Source organism: Clupea harengus, chromosome 14 (assembly GCF_900700415.2).
Source record: "Clupea harengus chromosome 14, Ch_v2.0.2, whole genome shotgun sequence".
Taxonomy (NCBI): Eukaryota; Metazoa; Chordata; class Actinopteri; order Clupeiformes; family Clupeidae; genus Clupea; species Clupea harengus.
This window is the reverse complement of record NC_045165.1, coordinates 23,191,254-23,209,137: the sequence shown is the minus strand read 5'-3', so window position 1 is coordinate 23,209,137 and position 17,884 is coordinate 23,191,254. Positions and strand designations below refer to the sequence as shown.

At 43.4% G+C, this 17,884-nt stretch overlaps 1 protein-coding gene across 1 annotated transcript; it reads right to left on the bottom strand.

Annotated features, from left to right (window-relative positions):
• Window positions 1–5,955: 5,955 nt before the first annotated feature.
• On the bottom strand, window positions 5,956–16,211 carry kcnk10b (potassium channel, subfamily K, member 10b). Its single transcript, XM_042709791.1, has 6 exons — window positions 15,642–16,211; window positions 10,511–10,628; window positions 9,498–9,658; window positions 8,793–8,985; window positions 8,200–8,342; window positions 5,956–7,886 (listed from the first exon to the last, which is right to left on the bottom strand). Exons 1-6 carry the CDS (start codon window positions 16,032–16,034, stop codon window positions 7,134–7,136), a joined length of 1,761 nt encoding a protein of 586 aa, XP_042565725.1. The 5' UTR covers window positions 16,035–16,211; the 3' UTR covers window positions 5,956–7,133.
• Window positions 16,212–17,884: the final 1,673 nt, after the last annotated feature.

Genomic DNA, 17,884 nt, shown 5'->3' with positions numbered 1-17,884 from the left:
GTATTGCAGAGGCTCTGTCTCCTGCAGCTTACTTCCAGGCAACATCTGCTCCTCACAACACAATGAAGAATGTGCCGCTGAATGAAATTGTATATCCAGAGCCATGGGTATCCTTTGATTAAACCACAAAATGAACATAGTTTCTGTCTTTTTAAAATAGAGAGTAGAGTAGAGAGTCCTTTTTAGAGGAGAGTAGCAGATTCACTCGTGTTTTATCCATAGAGAGGGTGGAAGAACATTTTTAGAGTTCCCATGTGTACTCTTCGTTCACTTTAAGTGTTATGTAACAATTTAACAATTTCCATAAACATATTTTAAAGAAATTAAACAATTCTTGTTATTAAACTAATTGTGTAAACAGCATCCTTAAATGTCAATTTCTAAGCTACTTCTAAATTATTGTTCACATTCTGTCTCTGCCATGCCAGGTGGTCAGAGCTTATCTCAGTAAAATTCCATTTACAGTGCTATTGTTGTGTAAACTTTTCAGCACAGATAGTGGTCAAGGCAAAAACCTGCCACCTCCAATGCTTACATCAGCTTTCACAGGGCGGCCGGACACCCTTGCCATCTTGAACCTCCATGCTTGAGTGAAAGACTTTAGAATGGAGCCTTTATGTAACACGGCCACCTTCAACCCAACCAACCTCATCGATCAAAGACATCACATGTAACACACAGCCCGCAGGAAAATGACAGCACACACGTATCCTTGTCTATACAGGACAGCACCAGGTTTTGAGAACCTTTTACCGAGGTCATTGGGTAGGCGGGTGTGATTTGTTTGTGTATACCTGACTATTGACAAATTGTCAGGAGGGGAATTAAATGAACAAAGACAAGCTGTGACAGCAAAAGAGTGTGTATCAAGGATTTACCAGCATCCTCTCACCCTTCCTTGTTTGAGTTTTAATGATGTGCTCCAAGGAATAATACACAGAGCTGGATAGATCAATACACACTCTCCATACATTACCACTGTATTGGGCCACAACTCATTTGCGAGGACTCAAAACAGGTCCCCTAATGTATTGTGAAAAGAGGAACATAAACAGGAGCTCTAGTGATCTTGACTGCAAGAAAGACAGAACAGACACATCTCTGAGGGAATCAAGCAGTGATCTGTGCAGATGTCCTGTCAGGGCCATCTTGTTCACACTGCTCCCAATGACAGCAATGCAGGAAAGCATTCGTCACAACTTTTACCAGAAGAAGCCAAAACAATGTGAGGCTGATATATTAACTGAGTCATCTGAAGATGGTGGGTGGGTGTGCTCCTGTCAAACCAATAAAAAAAACACAAGATGACATCATCATGTTGGTAGTTGCTGTGGTGGCTGTGTACATCTGTCTGAACATTTGTTCAGAGGAATTGCTTTTTCGGAAGTGCGATGCAACATCCAATTTAGATGTTTGGTTTTGCTCCATTTTTAGAAGCCTTGTGACTCTGGGGGTGTAGTGATAACAGGTTACACGACAAGGGAATTATACGGCTTGCAGATGTTCCCTGGTTTGGACAAGATTCAGTCCTCCTTGATCAGTGTCTAAAACATTAAACTCCACTTTTGTATAAATAAGAAAGTATTAGAAGTATTAGAACTAAAACATTTAAATTGCTTTTATGACAAATTTGTATCACTCATTAAAACTAAAGCCATTAACAAATCAGCTGAAAAATGACTTAAGCATGAGACTTGCCTGAGCCTCATATTTCAACTAAACAGAGTAGAACACTAGGGTGTCCAAAATCATGAATTGAGTCAGTCCTAAAAGAAATCCTAAACATGGGGAGCAGGGAGCACCATGCATTTATTCTCTGGCTCCGGCCTGTGGGCGTGGGCAGGGGTGATATGTCAGCTGGAGAGTTCATCCCCGGGATCGACCAGCGTTGTGACCGTTTCAGAGGAACTTTCATCAAAATCCTGTTTCCAGGGAGATGTACGTTTGCATGACACCCACTGCAGCAGCTGTGGCCACGGTCTGTATAGGGAATTGTCAGGAATTGCAAGCAGTCAGGCAACCACACACACACACACTCACACACTCACACACACACACACATACACACACACACACACACACACACACAGACACACACACACAAATATTGTCACATGCAACACAGAGACACTGAACCAAATAAACAACTGAGTTATATATGGAAACAAAGCTCTGAAATATTAATGCTCACTGAGTGTACAGGTAATAGTGTTATGTAACTACTGTATACCAATATGATATAAGCTAAATACAGGATAATAAGGTGGCATGAACCCATGTGTGCGTGTGTGTGTGTGTGTGTGTGTGTGTGTGTGTGTGTGTGTGTGTGTGTGTGTGTGTGTGTGTGTGTGTGTGTGTGTGTGTGTGTGTGTGCTTGTGTACTATGTATGCCTTGCTGGTCAAGGGGACACTCCAAAATCTAATTGCAATTTTACTTGAGAATATATGTACAAACACATTGACTGTTCTGCTCTTTAGGTTTTGAGACTGGTTAAAGCGACTCAGATCTTTGTTGCCCTAGATCTTTCTCCCTTCTCACCCTAGCCAGCTCACCAGCTCTTAACCTCCCCTCCTCCCTCCCACTCCCACTTGTGTACAGAAGTTGTCCCAAATCAGGCCTGGCTGCTGCTGCTGCTGCCAGCAGTGCTATTAGATATGAGATGAGTCAGTCCAGCTGACAGTTCCGTCTGTCACCACGGAGGCAGAGTCACTCTAATAATGACTCATGGGAGCCAGGAGCGTTCATCCAGCGCTGAACTCATCTCTCTTAACTATTACTTCAACTGATGTCTCAAACATTCCCTGGTGAGATTTACATGTTTTACATTTAGTCATTTAGCAGACGCTTTTGTCCAAAGCGACATACAAGGGAGAGAATAGTCAAGCTAAGAGCAATAAAAAACATGGTGTAACAATAAATACTGCTTTACATAAGAATTAGAAAAACGACCTAGAAGGAAAAAGAAGTGCAGGAATGTAACTGCTGAAGTGCAAGTTAAGTGCTAGTCAAGGTGCCAGTTAGGAAGGGAGGTGCGCTCTGAAGAGTTGGGTCTTCAAAAGCTTCTTGAAGGTAGAGAGATAGAAATCACATCAAACTATACGATGCTTGTTTCTAACAACTAACAACAAAGTGCCTTTTAGAGAAGTTACTGTCACTGTCACTGTCGCTTTCGCTGTGGCGGTGGCTGTCACTGTCGGCGACCTTTTCCCTGCAAGTTTTGTCTTTGGTAAGTGCCAGCTGTTGGAAAAGGTTGGTAACTGCATGACGTGTGAACCGAGACTTTGGCTTTCCACAGTGTCCAGGCACCATTTTTCCCTCACCTCTGGCCTGGCACCCTTCACCTCTCGTGGCATCCCGCTCCTCACGCACATCACACGTCCCTCTCCCCTCCCTGGGTCACGCAGCTGGCTCCTTTGAAGTGGTTTTGGGGAGGGAAGTCTGTTCTACTGGGTGTCTTTCCAAACGCTCTTCCTCTTTCCTTTTCCACCCGGCTGACGGAGGAAGCGTGTTGTAAGATGTATACAATCTTTCGGGCCTGGTTCCACAGCTGCACAAACCTGCACAATCAGCAATTATGCACAGACGATTGCATGCACACTCTCTGTGTGTGTGCGTGTGGAGGCAGCAGTGTTTGTGCGGTGCTGAGGAAGTCACTTAACTTAAAACTGTTTATCGCTGTGCCCCTCCAGACTCCAGATTGTTCTTGCTAGAAATTTCTGTAAACGTCAAAAACAGTGTGGGCGAGATCTGCGTGGTGCGCTTCAAATAAATTACAGTTTCCATGGCGATTCCACTGCAAAAGGGGCACGTGTTTTTATGGCATGTTGCAGATGCCCAAGGAAGCTTTCAAAGATTATCAGCACAGCTCTTTCCTACTAATGGACCTGTGAGAGGATAAATGACCACGAACTCAATCTATCAAATGGTGTCAATCAAGAGCTGCTTGATCATATAACCAAAAGTGAGAGAGTGCTGTTGAAAACAGGAAAGGCTATGCAGAGACAGAATTAAGCTCATTTCCAGTTCAGAACTCATTTACACACATTCAATCATGAAAAGGAGAACATGAAGAGAGAGAGAGAGAGAGAGAGAGAGAGAGAGAGAGAGAGAGAGAGAGAGAGAGAGAGAGAGCGAGTGCTATTCTTTCAGGGTGCTCTTGGATGTGACTGTTACCTTTGCATAATTTGTCAAGGCTGGATGGTGCATATACAGGTATTTGTGCTTTATAATTCACAGTTTAAAATGGCATAAAAGCAACAGTGCTTCAGATTGAAAGGAGAGTTTAATTTCATTTCTCCTTTCAAAAAATAATTTGACATCCAACTGTGATCTTCATGAACAGTTAAGATTCATAAATGCATTTAATGTGTCAAGATGTGAGTGCCTTTCACATATATACAGATTTGATTTTAGTGAGCTTTGAAGTCTTTCCTGACAGGCATTTCCATGTGAAAGCTAAACATTCACGATGGAGGCAAATTCATTTAGATAGTGATTTGCAGTTCAAGTGTGAAAAGGGACTGCAAGTGTTACCGCTACCAGCAGCTACAGCCAATAAGCTATTCACTTGAGTAATCATCTTGGCAATATGGCATAGCCACATCTCTCTGATAAGACATTTCAGACATCTGCAGAAAGAAAGAACGAAAGAACGAAAGAATGAAAGGGAAAAGGATACTGTATACCTTCTGAATAAAACATCCCTATTCTGTCTGACTTCATAATTTTCTCTGGGCACAAACACAAATGTGTACCTTACACCATGCTCTCCATACTGAGTCCATCTAATGCATGTGCGAGAGAAAAACACTGTTAAGTTGACGTAATCCTTTTAAACATTTACTGTGGCCCTGGGGCCTGTTTATTGTCCGACTGGCAGTGGGAGTGATGCACTGCGGTCCTCCCACAGTCAGCTGCAGTCAGGACGTAAACATGCTCATGACGGGGCCCCCCTGGTTGCGATGCAGGTTAGCACTGATGGGGGAGAAAACCCACGTGCTCCCATCCATCATGGGTTATCAATAAGACAACGAGACGTGGAAGACAGGTCGAGGTTACGTCAACCTTGGAGGCAGCGCCAGCTCTAATAGATAGCTATTCTAACAGACAAAATGTATCCCTCTCCTCCTACTACTCCCTCTCTCTTTCCCTCCTTCCTCCACTTTCCCCCAACACTGCCCCTTCTCTCTATCTATCAATCTATCTATCTATCAATCTATCTATCTATCTATCTTTTCATCTCATCACCATTGCTCTCTCAGGCTTTGCCATTTGGTCTCTCTTCCTCACCTCCTCCCCCTCTCTCTCCCCTCATTGCCTGTGCTTTGATTAATTTCCTGTCTCGTGATAACGGTGTGGCAGCTCCAGCTCAACACTAGCCAAATGGTATGACCCTGGCTGACCGCAAAATGATCTGCTGAGCCCTCCATGTTTTTGATGTTGGCCTGGTAGTAATTCATGTGAACCAACCATCCAGAGAGCCAGGTGTCATAAACCACTAACTAGCATGCATTACATAACACTGTTTTGCCCAGGTCTTTTATACCATGAGGCTATGAGAGGTCTTCGCATGCAACTGATGTCTGTTAATCTCATCCACTGTTTGTTCACAGCTTAATGATAATTGCTCGACTTTGATCCCTGGCTCTACGTGAACACATTATAAAGCCTTCAATCGGTCTTTACAAACCAACCATTTGTGTAGTTAATTATGGTGCAATTACAAATGTCATGTGACAAGCCTGAAACACTGCTTTCCTGGGTGCAGGGTTTGGTCTTTTACTTTTGGGTAAAGATCAAGACTTGAAGTTATAGCCAAGACCTTACAACCATTGGATTACATATGAAAACATACCTTACATACCTTTCAAGAGCAAATACACTCATTAACTGTAAGTGGCCTTGAGGGAAAAGTGAAGGATATTCTCAGACAAGTACGCCTCAGGACATGGCTGTTTCATGTTTGTTGATTTTGCTTTATTTTCCAAAAGGCACTCATTACAACTCATGTAATGCCCGAAAACACAATGACCCAAGGTTGTGGCTTATCCATCCGTTTTTCAGAGCTAGTCAAAGTCCATCAACTCTATGCCCGATTAGTCTACCAAAAATGCATGCAGTGATTGTTTATTTTAGTTTAAATCGTTTACACTCTTGCTCATCTTTGCTAATATTCATCAGCTGTTTTACTGAATAGCATATTCAGATGATCGTATTTTTGAACTGTCAAAGTATATTTTAGAAACCAAAAAGATTTGTCATTGAATTGATTCTGTGAATTACTTGAAATAGGAGAAGACATTTAGAATGTCAGCATTCAGAATACTGGCTGTCAGTTATTTACCTGCTAGCCACCTTGTTAGTAGTTAGTTATATTATTATTATTATTATTATTATTATATTAGTATTTATCTAGAAAGAACAACCACTCCTCTAACACAGGGAAAGAAGTTGACCACTTCCACAGACCAGTATTAGAAAAAGGAGTGGACTATATAGAAAGATCCGATTAAGTGCGATGAGGTTTGATCTCTCATTGATAACTGTTGAAAATTCCAGCTTTGAAGGGTGAAATTCCATCCTCCATCAGTTCCTCCTTCAGATATTGTCTGGACACCCTCTAAATGGCTTGGTTTCCAATCAAGAGTTGTATAAATCTAAGATATTGTTATCAAATGCATTACGAGTACAGTAAAACACATTGTATTCACTGACTGAATACCAGATGTTGCATTCACAGATATTGAGTTGACTATTGATGACTTGCTCATGCAGCATGCCATAAGGTAAAAGCACAAGCAGTCATCTTCCATAGCTTTGTATGTATTGTAAAGGCTTGTCGGTTATTGATCATGTGATGCCAGGTCATTCTCAGGAGAACCACAAGTCTCTCTGAAGTTGTCCTAAAAAGGAGAGATAAGAAAGTTTTCACTGCAAAGTGTCTGATGACCTTTTCCAATTGTGCAGCAATTGAAACGGAGAGACGTGGGTGTGACTGACCTAATTCATAGTTCACGGTTGTCCAGTCAATGTACGTCCAAAGTAATGATGTACAAAACAGAAAGGCACATTTTGAGACATGTTGGATCTCCTCTGCCAGAAACCCCTTCACAGTTTCATCTCTCAGACATGCCTATGGCTGATGTTCTTTCCCCTCCAGTATTTTGTCCAGCTCCCTCTCTTTGGCCTGAGAAGGCACAAAACCGTTCTGCACCTTAGGCCCGTCGTCATACAGGGGAAGGTCAGTCAGGCTTGTGTTGCCCTCCTTGTCTGCCGTCTCCTCCTCCGCCACCATCTCCTCGGTCTCCGCCTCCACCTCCTCGGCCTCTACCTCCATCTCCTCAGCCTCCACCTCCATCTCATCTGCCTCCGCCTCTGCCAGCATTTCCTCCTCCTGTTCATCCACCTCATTCTCCCCCAGCGTAGTGCTGCTGGTGCTGAGCCTCTCGCAGGCTCGCCGCACCTCCTCCGGTATGTTGCTCCGCAGCTCGCGGTTCCTGCTGCGCTTGGCCAGCTTGGTGAGCGAGCCGAAGCGGTTGAAGAGGTTGTCCTCGGACGAGGCCTGCGGGGCGCCGGACGCCACGTGGTACACGCCCCCCGCCTTCAGCCCCTGCAGGCTGTTGAGCTTGGAGTCGATGCTCTCCTGCGAGGCGGTCTTGAAGCCACCCGTGTCCAGGCTGGCGAAGACGGCGCGCTTTTCGGGCGAAAGCATGTCCAGCGAGAGGGCGCGCTGGTCCAAGCCCAGGCGCCGGCGCTCCATGCTGCGGATGGTGGCGGCGCGCTGCAGCTTGTCGTGGACCTCCACACTCAGGCGCCGCCGCGTCTCGCGGAACTCCGCCCGCACGTTGGCCTTCCACTCGGCAGCATGGGCCTTGAACTCCCCAACCTGATTGAGACGGGGGGGATGTGACAATAACACAACCATGTCTGTAAAACACTTGAGCGATTCTTAAAATGCACTTTCAGTGGCTCTGACTTTCTATGCCAAACTTAATATGTCATACAGTCTCTCACTTTACCCTGTTTATTTAAAGCTAAACACAGACCGCAGACCTCCCACAGAGCTCTTAGTTATGACTTCCATGCCTGCTTAAGGTTTACGCATGAGACATTGACAGACAAGACATAGGTCAGCGGGACCTTTCCCCAGTGGCATAATTGAATTACAAAGTAATTTAATCATAATTTGAAAGCCGCACCTCTTCCTTTGTCTTCTTGGAAAGAACTCGTAGCCAGTCTCCAATCATGCTCAGCACTGCTGCGAAGTAGGCCAGCCCCACTAAGATCCAGAACCACACCATTGGCTTGTACCACTGCCCGTAACTGATGTTGCGGTCACCACCTGCACACAAATGATTTACTGATCAGGGAGGAATTCAGCTGGGAATGAGGACAGCTCCTTTAAGACGGCGGTGCTAAAAATAGGCACGCTCCTGAACGTTCCTCTCTGCTGATTGCCTGAGACAGTGGAATAAAAAATCAATACCGTGCATTAACGGTAAACTGGCTCTGCTCTGAATTAATATGGACTCCACACACAAATCTAATTTGAGATAATCTGGTTTCTCACTGCCTGCATTGTGTCTTGGTTGGAGAGGCACATAAAGCACACCTTTCACAGAAAAGAATAATGAAAAAGGTTTTTGTAGAAAAACAATATAACTGGTTAAGAATAAACATTACACTAGGTAACTATCTACATTCACCAAAAGTTACAGTATGAGCAAGAGCAACTGAGCAAGAGCAGGGATAGTATCATTGATATAATAGAAGAGATGGTTGGAGTATCTACCTGCCACATAATCCCCTATCCCAACTGTTGTGAGGGTGATGACTACAAAGTAAATGGCTTCCAGTGCAGTCCAGCATTCAATGTTTTTGAAGATGACCGCCGGGAGAGTGACGAAGACTAAGCACCCCGCTAGGATGAAGAGTATGGTGGAGGTCACTCGGATCTTTGTCTGGCTGATGTGCCTGTGTTTCTGCTGCAGAGTCAACAACATGCATGTATTAGCTTAATAATAAATACATAAATGAATGAATGAATACATAAATAAATAATCTATTATAATTTGCATGGACAGAATTTTATGACAATAATTTCAGGAATCAGATTGATTTTACTTGTTTTACTCTCATGACTATTGCAATGAAATAATTCAATAAGGTATTATTCTGTTCATGACGTTCAAAGAACACACTGAAACATGAGATTACATGGTCTCAGCACTCAACACAGACAACCACAATTACTAACTCACATCAATAACAAGATGAAGCTGTGATCTACCGCTAACAAGCAAAGCATATCAAGGGCACCTTGCCCTTCACTTTAAGTGAACCCATTACAGTCCAAAAGCTTTCACTATTAGAAGTGAAGCTCGCTGCTGGCTAACAAACACACAACATCGATGAGTAATCAAGAACATTTTGATGCAAGGATATAAAACACTTTCAAGAATTAATATGTTGGTGTCTGTCAGTTACTTAAGCTTACCCTAAACATTCTCTCCACCCTCAAGATGCATTTCACAAAAATTGTTCCAAGCTGATCACCGATTCCAGCGAGGAGAAACCCAAAAAGGGGGATGCCGAATATGGCATAACAGATGCAGAAGATCTTGCCACCTTCAGTGCTGGGTGCAATGTTTCCATAGCCTGTGGTAATGTACAAGGTGTAGGTAAGAAGATTACAGCCACATTTCTCTGTAGAGCTGCACCACACACATTTTATAATCACACCAACTCAGACAGCAACTTCACAAAATAAAAATAAATCAATTTAAAGTCAAACAGAAATCGATGTATATGCAAATTGTGTATGCAAATGATGCAGGAATTGATTTGATCTCTAATGATGGGGCATTCAGATTACATGAAGGACAGAGAGAGCAGGCAAATCTCTTCCATACATCACTTTTCTCTCATTGTATTAGACATAATTATTATATTCTCCATTATTACTATACATGACACACATACAAATGAAGTGCATATTTGCAGATCCATCAGTCTAAAAGACACATTTGTAATGAGCTCAGTAGATCTACTCTCCAGACGACATGTCATGTCTTTCTCCTCAAGAAAACTGTTTCACTTGAGTTCTGAGCCAACATAATATGTGAGGGTAGGTATAACAGATTTCAACATGGCGAAAAACAAGTCGCAGTCAATCTTACTGTCTTCTTTTACATATTACAACAGTCAGAGACAGCAGTTTTCCTTATTGTGGGGTTGTTTGCTGCATGATTTGCCAACCAGGGCAGTCCTATTCTTCCCACAGAGTTCAGTCCCACGAGAGCAGTCTCCTTCTTCCCTTTTGTCCTGACAGATGGAGCCATTTAACTGAATACAGCAAGACTATGACAGTGTATTGCTTTCAATCTTCAGAGAGACTGAGAGGATGTGCATTCTCTCGGTCAGGTGAACACATTGTAAAAGGGGTGATCGACACTATTGATTATCTTTGTGGGTGCAGCCTGCAGTCAGTGACTGAAGGCCAGAGGTTACCTATTGTTGTGATCACGGTCCCCGCAAAGAAGAAGGAGCTGCCCAGGTCCCAGTGACTGGAGTTGTGGGACGTGTCTCCGATTGGACTCACCCCGGCACTGACTGCCTCTATGGCATGCTGGAGGGAGAGAGGGATAGAGGGAGAGAGGGATAGAGGGAGAGAGGGAGAGAGGGAGGAGTAGAAGTGTCAGATGAAAGACCAAACCAAAACAACCTTCCTGAGATTGAGACAACGAGAGGTTGGGCTTTAGGTGAAATTCACTGCCTTCACTTCATCAAGTATGTGCATGCCATTATTCATGGCTGCCTGCCCAGATAGAAGAAACATGATGTTGGACATGAAGGAAAGAGAGTGAATGAGACAGAGCAAGAGAGGGAATAAATTAGAGGAAAAGCATGTCGTTGGTTGCCTGCATCTGAATACATAAATAAATAAACACTGTTTTAAAGTATGTCTGTGGTGACTGTCCATGGCATGACCATCACATGATATTGACAACACACAACACAGAACTGATGAGACGGGACACAAGCGTTTTTGTCTTACGTTCTTTACCTGCCAAGCTGAACCCTGATATTACAACCCAGTATCATCAGGCAACGTTACCTCTGGGAAGGTGAGCATTGGGTGGCATGATGACAGGGTCAAGACCAGTCTAGTGAGGGAGCTCCTTACTTAGACCACTCTGAGGGTGTCTGCACATGAGGGGGGGCTCAGTGACTATGCCGAAAATATTGGAAGTTCTGAACTGAGTTCTGAGTCAAGTCACAATTCATTACAGAAATTACCGACAAATGGTTTAAATTTGGTTGTGCACATGCTTAACCTTCAAGGCCCTGAATGAGACATGAGAATTTCTGACATGACATGACATTTCTCCATTAGAAAGTGTAAACTTTTATTGAATAGTATACTATATATATACTATACTATAAACTATATAGTATAATATAATACTATATGATATAGTATATATACTATGCATTTAGTATGCTGTATAGTTCTAGTATTCTGCTATAGGCTACACAGCAGCAACTTTTGACATTATACCAATGTGTCAACACTACCTTCAAAAAGCATGTTTTTTACTAATTTTATTTTTAGCTCAAAGCCTCCCACTCTCAGCTATCAGATGTAGAAGCTGCACCCTGAAGGCCTGTATATTTTCACAGTTACTACAGCTTCCCAGCATAACAGTGAAATCTACACCTACACAACACACCAGATAAGTGTGTCAAATCCAACAGCTGCACAACTGGCATTCCCCATTTTAGTTTCAGTAACCTTAGATAATAGAACATATGATTTACTTTATTTACTTACATAAACCGACAGCATTGCAAGACTTAGTCCAGGATATGGTAAAAAAATTGTGATTATTTGTGGTTAGATTGAATCAGATTGAGACAAGAATCAGCTGTGAATGTTGCACCTACAGCCACTGAAAAAAACACTGAACCCACCCAGTTTCCCTAACCCTGTACCTCAAGGTGCTAATTCTCTGGTAGATAGATTTGGCAGAATTTGAGCAGTGCAAATGTAATGTCTATACCAAGGTATTTCAGTGAGCAAAACAAAACAAAACGTTTATTTCCCTCTTAATTCCTCTCATCTGAGAGCACAAACTGACTACGCTTTCAAGCGCCCCCTGCCTGACTTATAAAATATAAAGCAGTCACACTCAGGGGGGTGGAGGGGCACCGCATAATAAAGTAGTGGAGCATCTGCTCACACTGATTATCATGTCCTCCCACAGCGTCCGCATGATCCTACAGCGCTGTTAGTTTCCCCACAAGCCGACAGAGATGCTAAATCAAATAGATGTACACATTTATGAACACAAAACTGTTTAGAGCACAAACAACAGTAAAAAAAAACAAGGTGATAAGGAGAAAATTGCTACCACCCTCTCTCTCTCTTTAAAAAAAAAAAAAAAAAACGTGGTTCCACATGGCTGTCTCGAATATCCCTGTTTTTTTCCCCAGAGATGCTGCATATTTCTGCACATTGCTAAATTGTGTGTCAGAAACACTGACGGCAGCGTGGCTGTTCGCGCGGGTCGACAGGGAGGTCCTCGGCAGGTGCCGCTCCACCCCCCCTCCTCTTCCTCCTGCTGCGGCTCTCCGTCATGCTGTCCCTGCACGTGAGTCGGGTGCAGAGGTGACGGCTGTCCCTGTGCCATCACCTTGACAGTTTACATCAGCACACAGCAGCATGGAGGGAGCTCGTGTTTACCAAAGAGACAGCTCGACTCTTTTGCACGAGGAAACACTCCCGCAAATTAGATGTTGCTGCTGACACGGTTTCAACACCTCTCGTAAATAAATTGTTGCCGTTGACACTGTTTCCCTGCTACATCTTCACAGAGTGTTTGCTACTTTGGTAAAGGACTATGGTTCTTGGAAGTATGCTTTCAGGTCCACTGTTATTGGCAAGCATATGGACATATTTATCTGTAGACTGAACAGACCTGCATTGATTAATACCTTGTCCAGTCCATATAGTGTGTTACACAAGACAGTAGTTATTGAGTTGAGTCAGCATATCACAAAGGAACAATTTATAGCCAAGATGAAGCAGTAGTGTATTGAATTAATAGACTGAAGCTTATAGCCAACAGGCAATGGCCTGCACCTTGTCAGGTCAGTACACTAACATGAAACCTAGGCTCTGAATGTGTAAGAAAAAAGGTCAATGTCGCTGTAGTGAAATGAAGCAGTTTACAAGAGCAACCTAAATGGCACATGTGTGGGGCTTTCAGGAGATTATGACAAAAGAAACTTGACTTCTAGTTTACTTACAGTTTGGCCTACTCAAAGAGCACATCCTTCATGTAATGAGACAAGGAGTTTCTCCCCGAAAAAATTGATTTCACTTACCTTCCCATATCAAATCGACATCTTTTTCGATTAGTGATAAAAACAGTGTTGTGACTTACTCATGCGTAACATCGATATTGAGTTACAAGTGCTATATTACAAGTACAACAAGTTCCTCTATTGTCAATACCCCACTGTCAGAGTATACACCCATTGATTATCATCAACCTGAAGGCCCGGGAGGTACATTTAAAAAACAACAGACTATGATTGAATTAGCGCAGTCCACACTGAGTCACCCTGGCTGTCAGAGCCATGTATGCGGAGCCAACGGCTTGGTGTGTTCTCAGCGGGCTGGCACAGCCCTGGAGTCACCCACACTCCGCAGCCATCAAAACTGCCACCTCCGATAGGACAGCCCCGCAAAACAGTCTGTTGTGCCAGGCGTGAGTTCAGCTGGCCCCCTGCCCAGTGCTGAGAGATAGCAACATGACAGCGTGACAAAGCGGTAATGCACTGAATATGGGACCTGTTGGAGAGGGTCTTATATCAGTCATGGATATGCAGAGTCGAGGGAGCTTTCAAAATGAGGGAAGCTTTTCAGATCTCAGCAGAACAATGTGTTTCATAGACTGTATATATGGCCAACCTCAATCCTTAACCCAGAGTCCATCTTGAGGCGGAGGCATGCTTGCAGCCAGCGGAACATCCAATGAATAATTGATTCCACACTGAACCCTTAAGCACATCATGCAGGATTTACATAAACGCCCTCCCAGGGACGTAAAAGCCATTGATTTCCTCAAAAACCTCCAGTTTGTGCTGTTGAAGTAATGAGGGCAACTAGGATGTTCTGCAGACCAGAGGGAGAGAAGGACACGTGCTGAGTAGGCGTTCTTTTTCACCACATTAGTATTACACACATAACCAAATGACAACTGAAGCAAACCAGTTACAAGTTCCCTCAGGACGCCATATTACATTTACTTGAGCTGACAAGTTGAGGAATACGTTTTTACAGCTCCACGTGATGCATATGGCATACAATTTCATCTAAAACCACTATATGCTGTTGGCTCTAGACACCCTTATCTTGCCATGAGTAGGATTTGAAGATGACAGAGTGTCACTGAAAGGGTGTGCAGCGGAACTGACCATGTCCATCTGGTTCCGGAGCTTTATGGATCCCTGGGCTCTCATTGGCAGAAGTGCCTATCATCAGCAGCCACTATAAAAATAACTTTTCTGAAAGGCAAAGCTTTCTGACACTGAAGGATGTTACAGGGGCCCATAATTTTCTGTTTTGATTATGAATCAGCATTATGAAACCATTACCGTCAGCTCTTACACGACTATAAAAGAGGGAACACTAGGACCAAGGAGGCGGTCAAAGATTTAATACTTAAACGTAAACACAGGGGACTTAAAATGTGTCTACTGGGACTATTGTACGTGATTTCTCCTCCAAAATTTCTTCAGCAGCTTTTTCAGCAGCTTATGTAAAAGAAGCACTATCCTTGCCATGTCAGTCATGCCCTCGCCTCATTGTTTGGAATGTGTGGTTGTGGTGTGTGCCAGAAAGGAAATCAATACAAGACCCGAACTATTTACACAATATTTGATTCAGTGAAACCTCAGTAGCTTGTTCCCAGAGAGACCACTGCTTTTGGTACTGGACTAAGACAATAAAACACAACTGGTTGGTGATTACATTTTGGAAGTGTCACTGTGTCTCACAAGTTATTAGTGACACTTCTATGCCTGCAGCGCTCTCCGATGGAGAGGTTTGTTTGTTGACACCTGACATTTCCAGATCAGCTAGAGCTCACAGTCTCTCGCAGTAGGCTGACAGCAGGATGTCCCTTCTAATGGACAGCTTCCAGACAGGGGGTCACTTACTGATAGCGCATGACTCAGGGCCACAGCTGGACAAGTCTTAATTAGCTACTCAGATGGCTGAAAGGGTAAAAGTCTTCTGGGCCTTTCAGTTTACATTGTCATCATTGTATGATAGTCTGAGCTGTAAAAGTTGATTGATAAGAATGTTTATGATGAGATGCAGGGTTAACTGATATAGTCAATAACCACAAATATATATATATTTTTAAAGACAGCTCAGAAAGAAAACATCCTCATTGCCTTGAGCTCTAGTGAAATATTATTCAACCTTTAGAGCTCCACAACTAACCTGTGCAAATTACAGGCAGGCTACACACGTTCTTTGATTATTGTTAGCCTGCCTCTCAAGTTAAAAAGGTAGTAAAATGTTTTCATGTGTTGACTCACCAGTGTCACCTTACACTGTGCCTACCTTGATCAGGTCCTCCAGCTCGGCTGGCGAGACACATGCATGATTCTGCAGGAACATGGCCTTCTTCAGCGTGATGGTGTCCTTCTGGTTGGTCTCAAAGGGCCTCTCGAGAGCCTGGAACACTAGCCCTCCACCGATGAGGAAGAACACCACCACCACGAACACAGCCACAACCGTCTTGCACTTCATCACTGAATGCAGGGCTGAGATGTCCAGACTGGCGTCCAGACTGGCCACGACGCTGGCGGAGCGCGAGGAGATGGAGAGCCTGGGCAGGGGGCAATGCCCGTTAAACTTGACCTCACAGCCCATGGGGTTCTGCATGGCTGATACACTGGCATGGACCAGGGAGGACTGAACCACGGCAGCATCGTCCTTCTTTGGAGGCACCATATTAGTCTGGACCGCCACTGTAAGGAAAATAATGAACAGAAGGGTATCTTAGTTGCTACAAAATATGAAGACTGGGGCAAGGTAGCTTCAGTGTGGCGTATCATTACAGGAAAAAGAGAACAGAAAGAGCAAAGGTGCAGAGAGGGGAGAGAGAGCGAGAGAGAGAAATAGAGAAAGAGAGAGAGAGAAAGAGAGAGAGAGCGAGAAAGAGGCAACAAAAATGCAGTAGGCATGCCTGCCTGGCTATAACCCCAGGCAACAACTGAATGGAGATTGTTATTAGCAGGCAGTAGGAAAAAAACTGCATTGTTACCTCTGAAAGCACATTACAGCAGATGAGCTCTTCTCTCACATGAGCAGAGAGAGAAGGTGACTATATTCTTTGAAATGACAAAAGCCAATACAGCCCTGTTTCTATGGTGGTCCTGAAGTGTTTGCCAGTGGCCATTTCCTGAGCCACGTCCGTTAAAGTAGTACATTCAATTACCCCAAAGAAGGCATTTGTCGTGTATGATAGTCCCTCATGTGTGGAATAGCTTTGGAAGCATTTGAGAAGGAAAAATCTTCAGTGTTTTACAGCTACTTTAAAAATTCCGACTGAGAAATAAGCAAATGGAGAGGTATTAGGCACTCACAACAGCAAATGATGACTCTTCAATGTCAGCTGTAATTTGAATTACCTTGGTTTAAATTATGACACTGGTAAGAATTATTCACAACGGTTTTTGTCTGTAAGTAAGTACATGTTGTGCCACTCCAATACCAATACCTTTCACCTTTTAAAAATGTATTTATGAATTCATAACTACAACCTTAATATGACTAGCTAAATCTTAAAGTCGGCATCACCTCTTTTTTATGTTATATATTTAGTACTATATTACAAACATATATATGATGTGTGTGCGTGTGTATATATACACACAAACACACACACAAGCATATTGAACTTTGAACAGCGGTCATGTTGATATTCTGTACTATACTTCTTGGCAGATTTCATATACCCTGTCAAGGCAATACCTAAATGAATGTAGAAAATCTATGAATGCATCTTTCAGTATTCCTACCCACCCCTCTTTCCATGAGGTTTTATAAGAGGATCATTGATTTCCTAATGGGCCAGATAATACAATTTACAGTGTAGTGCAGGGTGGACCTGGGTCACGGGCAGAGTCAAGGATGTATCCATACTTAGAATTTCTAACGCACACTATTACGGCCCACGCCTACCCATCCACCCCTGCACGAGGAAACCAACCCCTGCCTTTGTGGGGGACAAGGGGGTGGAGCCACAGCCCGAGAATGATGTAATCCCCTCTCTCTCCTATGCATGACAGGTTGAAAGGGAGGTTATGTCTGGACTACTGGCTTTGTAAACATCTTCAAATGTCCTGTACTGTCTTTCAGACCCCCTGAGATGAGACACCATATATTGACATGAATGGTCTGTGGAATGTCTCTCACATTAATTCTAGTCATTTACCATGAAAAAAAGATGTATCAAGCCATGGCAAGCTGTGTTGCAAATTAAGTTTGTTGTCTAGTGGTCCTTAACACTTGTGGGGTTCAATGGATCAGACAGAGAGGCATGTCAAAACTGATGAGTCCGTATGTCCTGATCTAATTACTAATACTCCAGCCGTTTGATGACACACAGACGTCCGGGAAACCAAGCTGCTGCCCACCAATTTCCAGGAAGACATAAATATACATCACTCACTCACTCATAGGGCTAGAAGCACCTAAACGTTTCGTCAATGATAAAATAATGATTTTGTCGGTCAACTTTCATAGGAGGCAATTTAACCTCATAACTGAGTTTAAGCTCACAACTTCATGTAAGCACA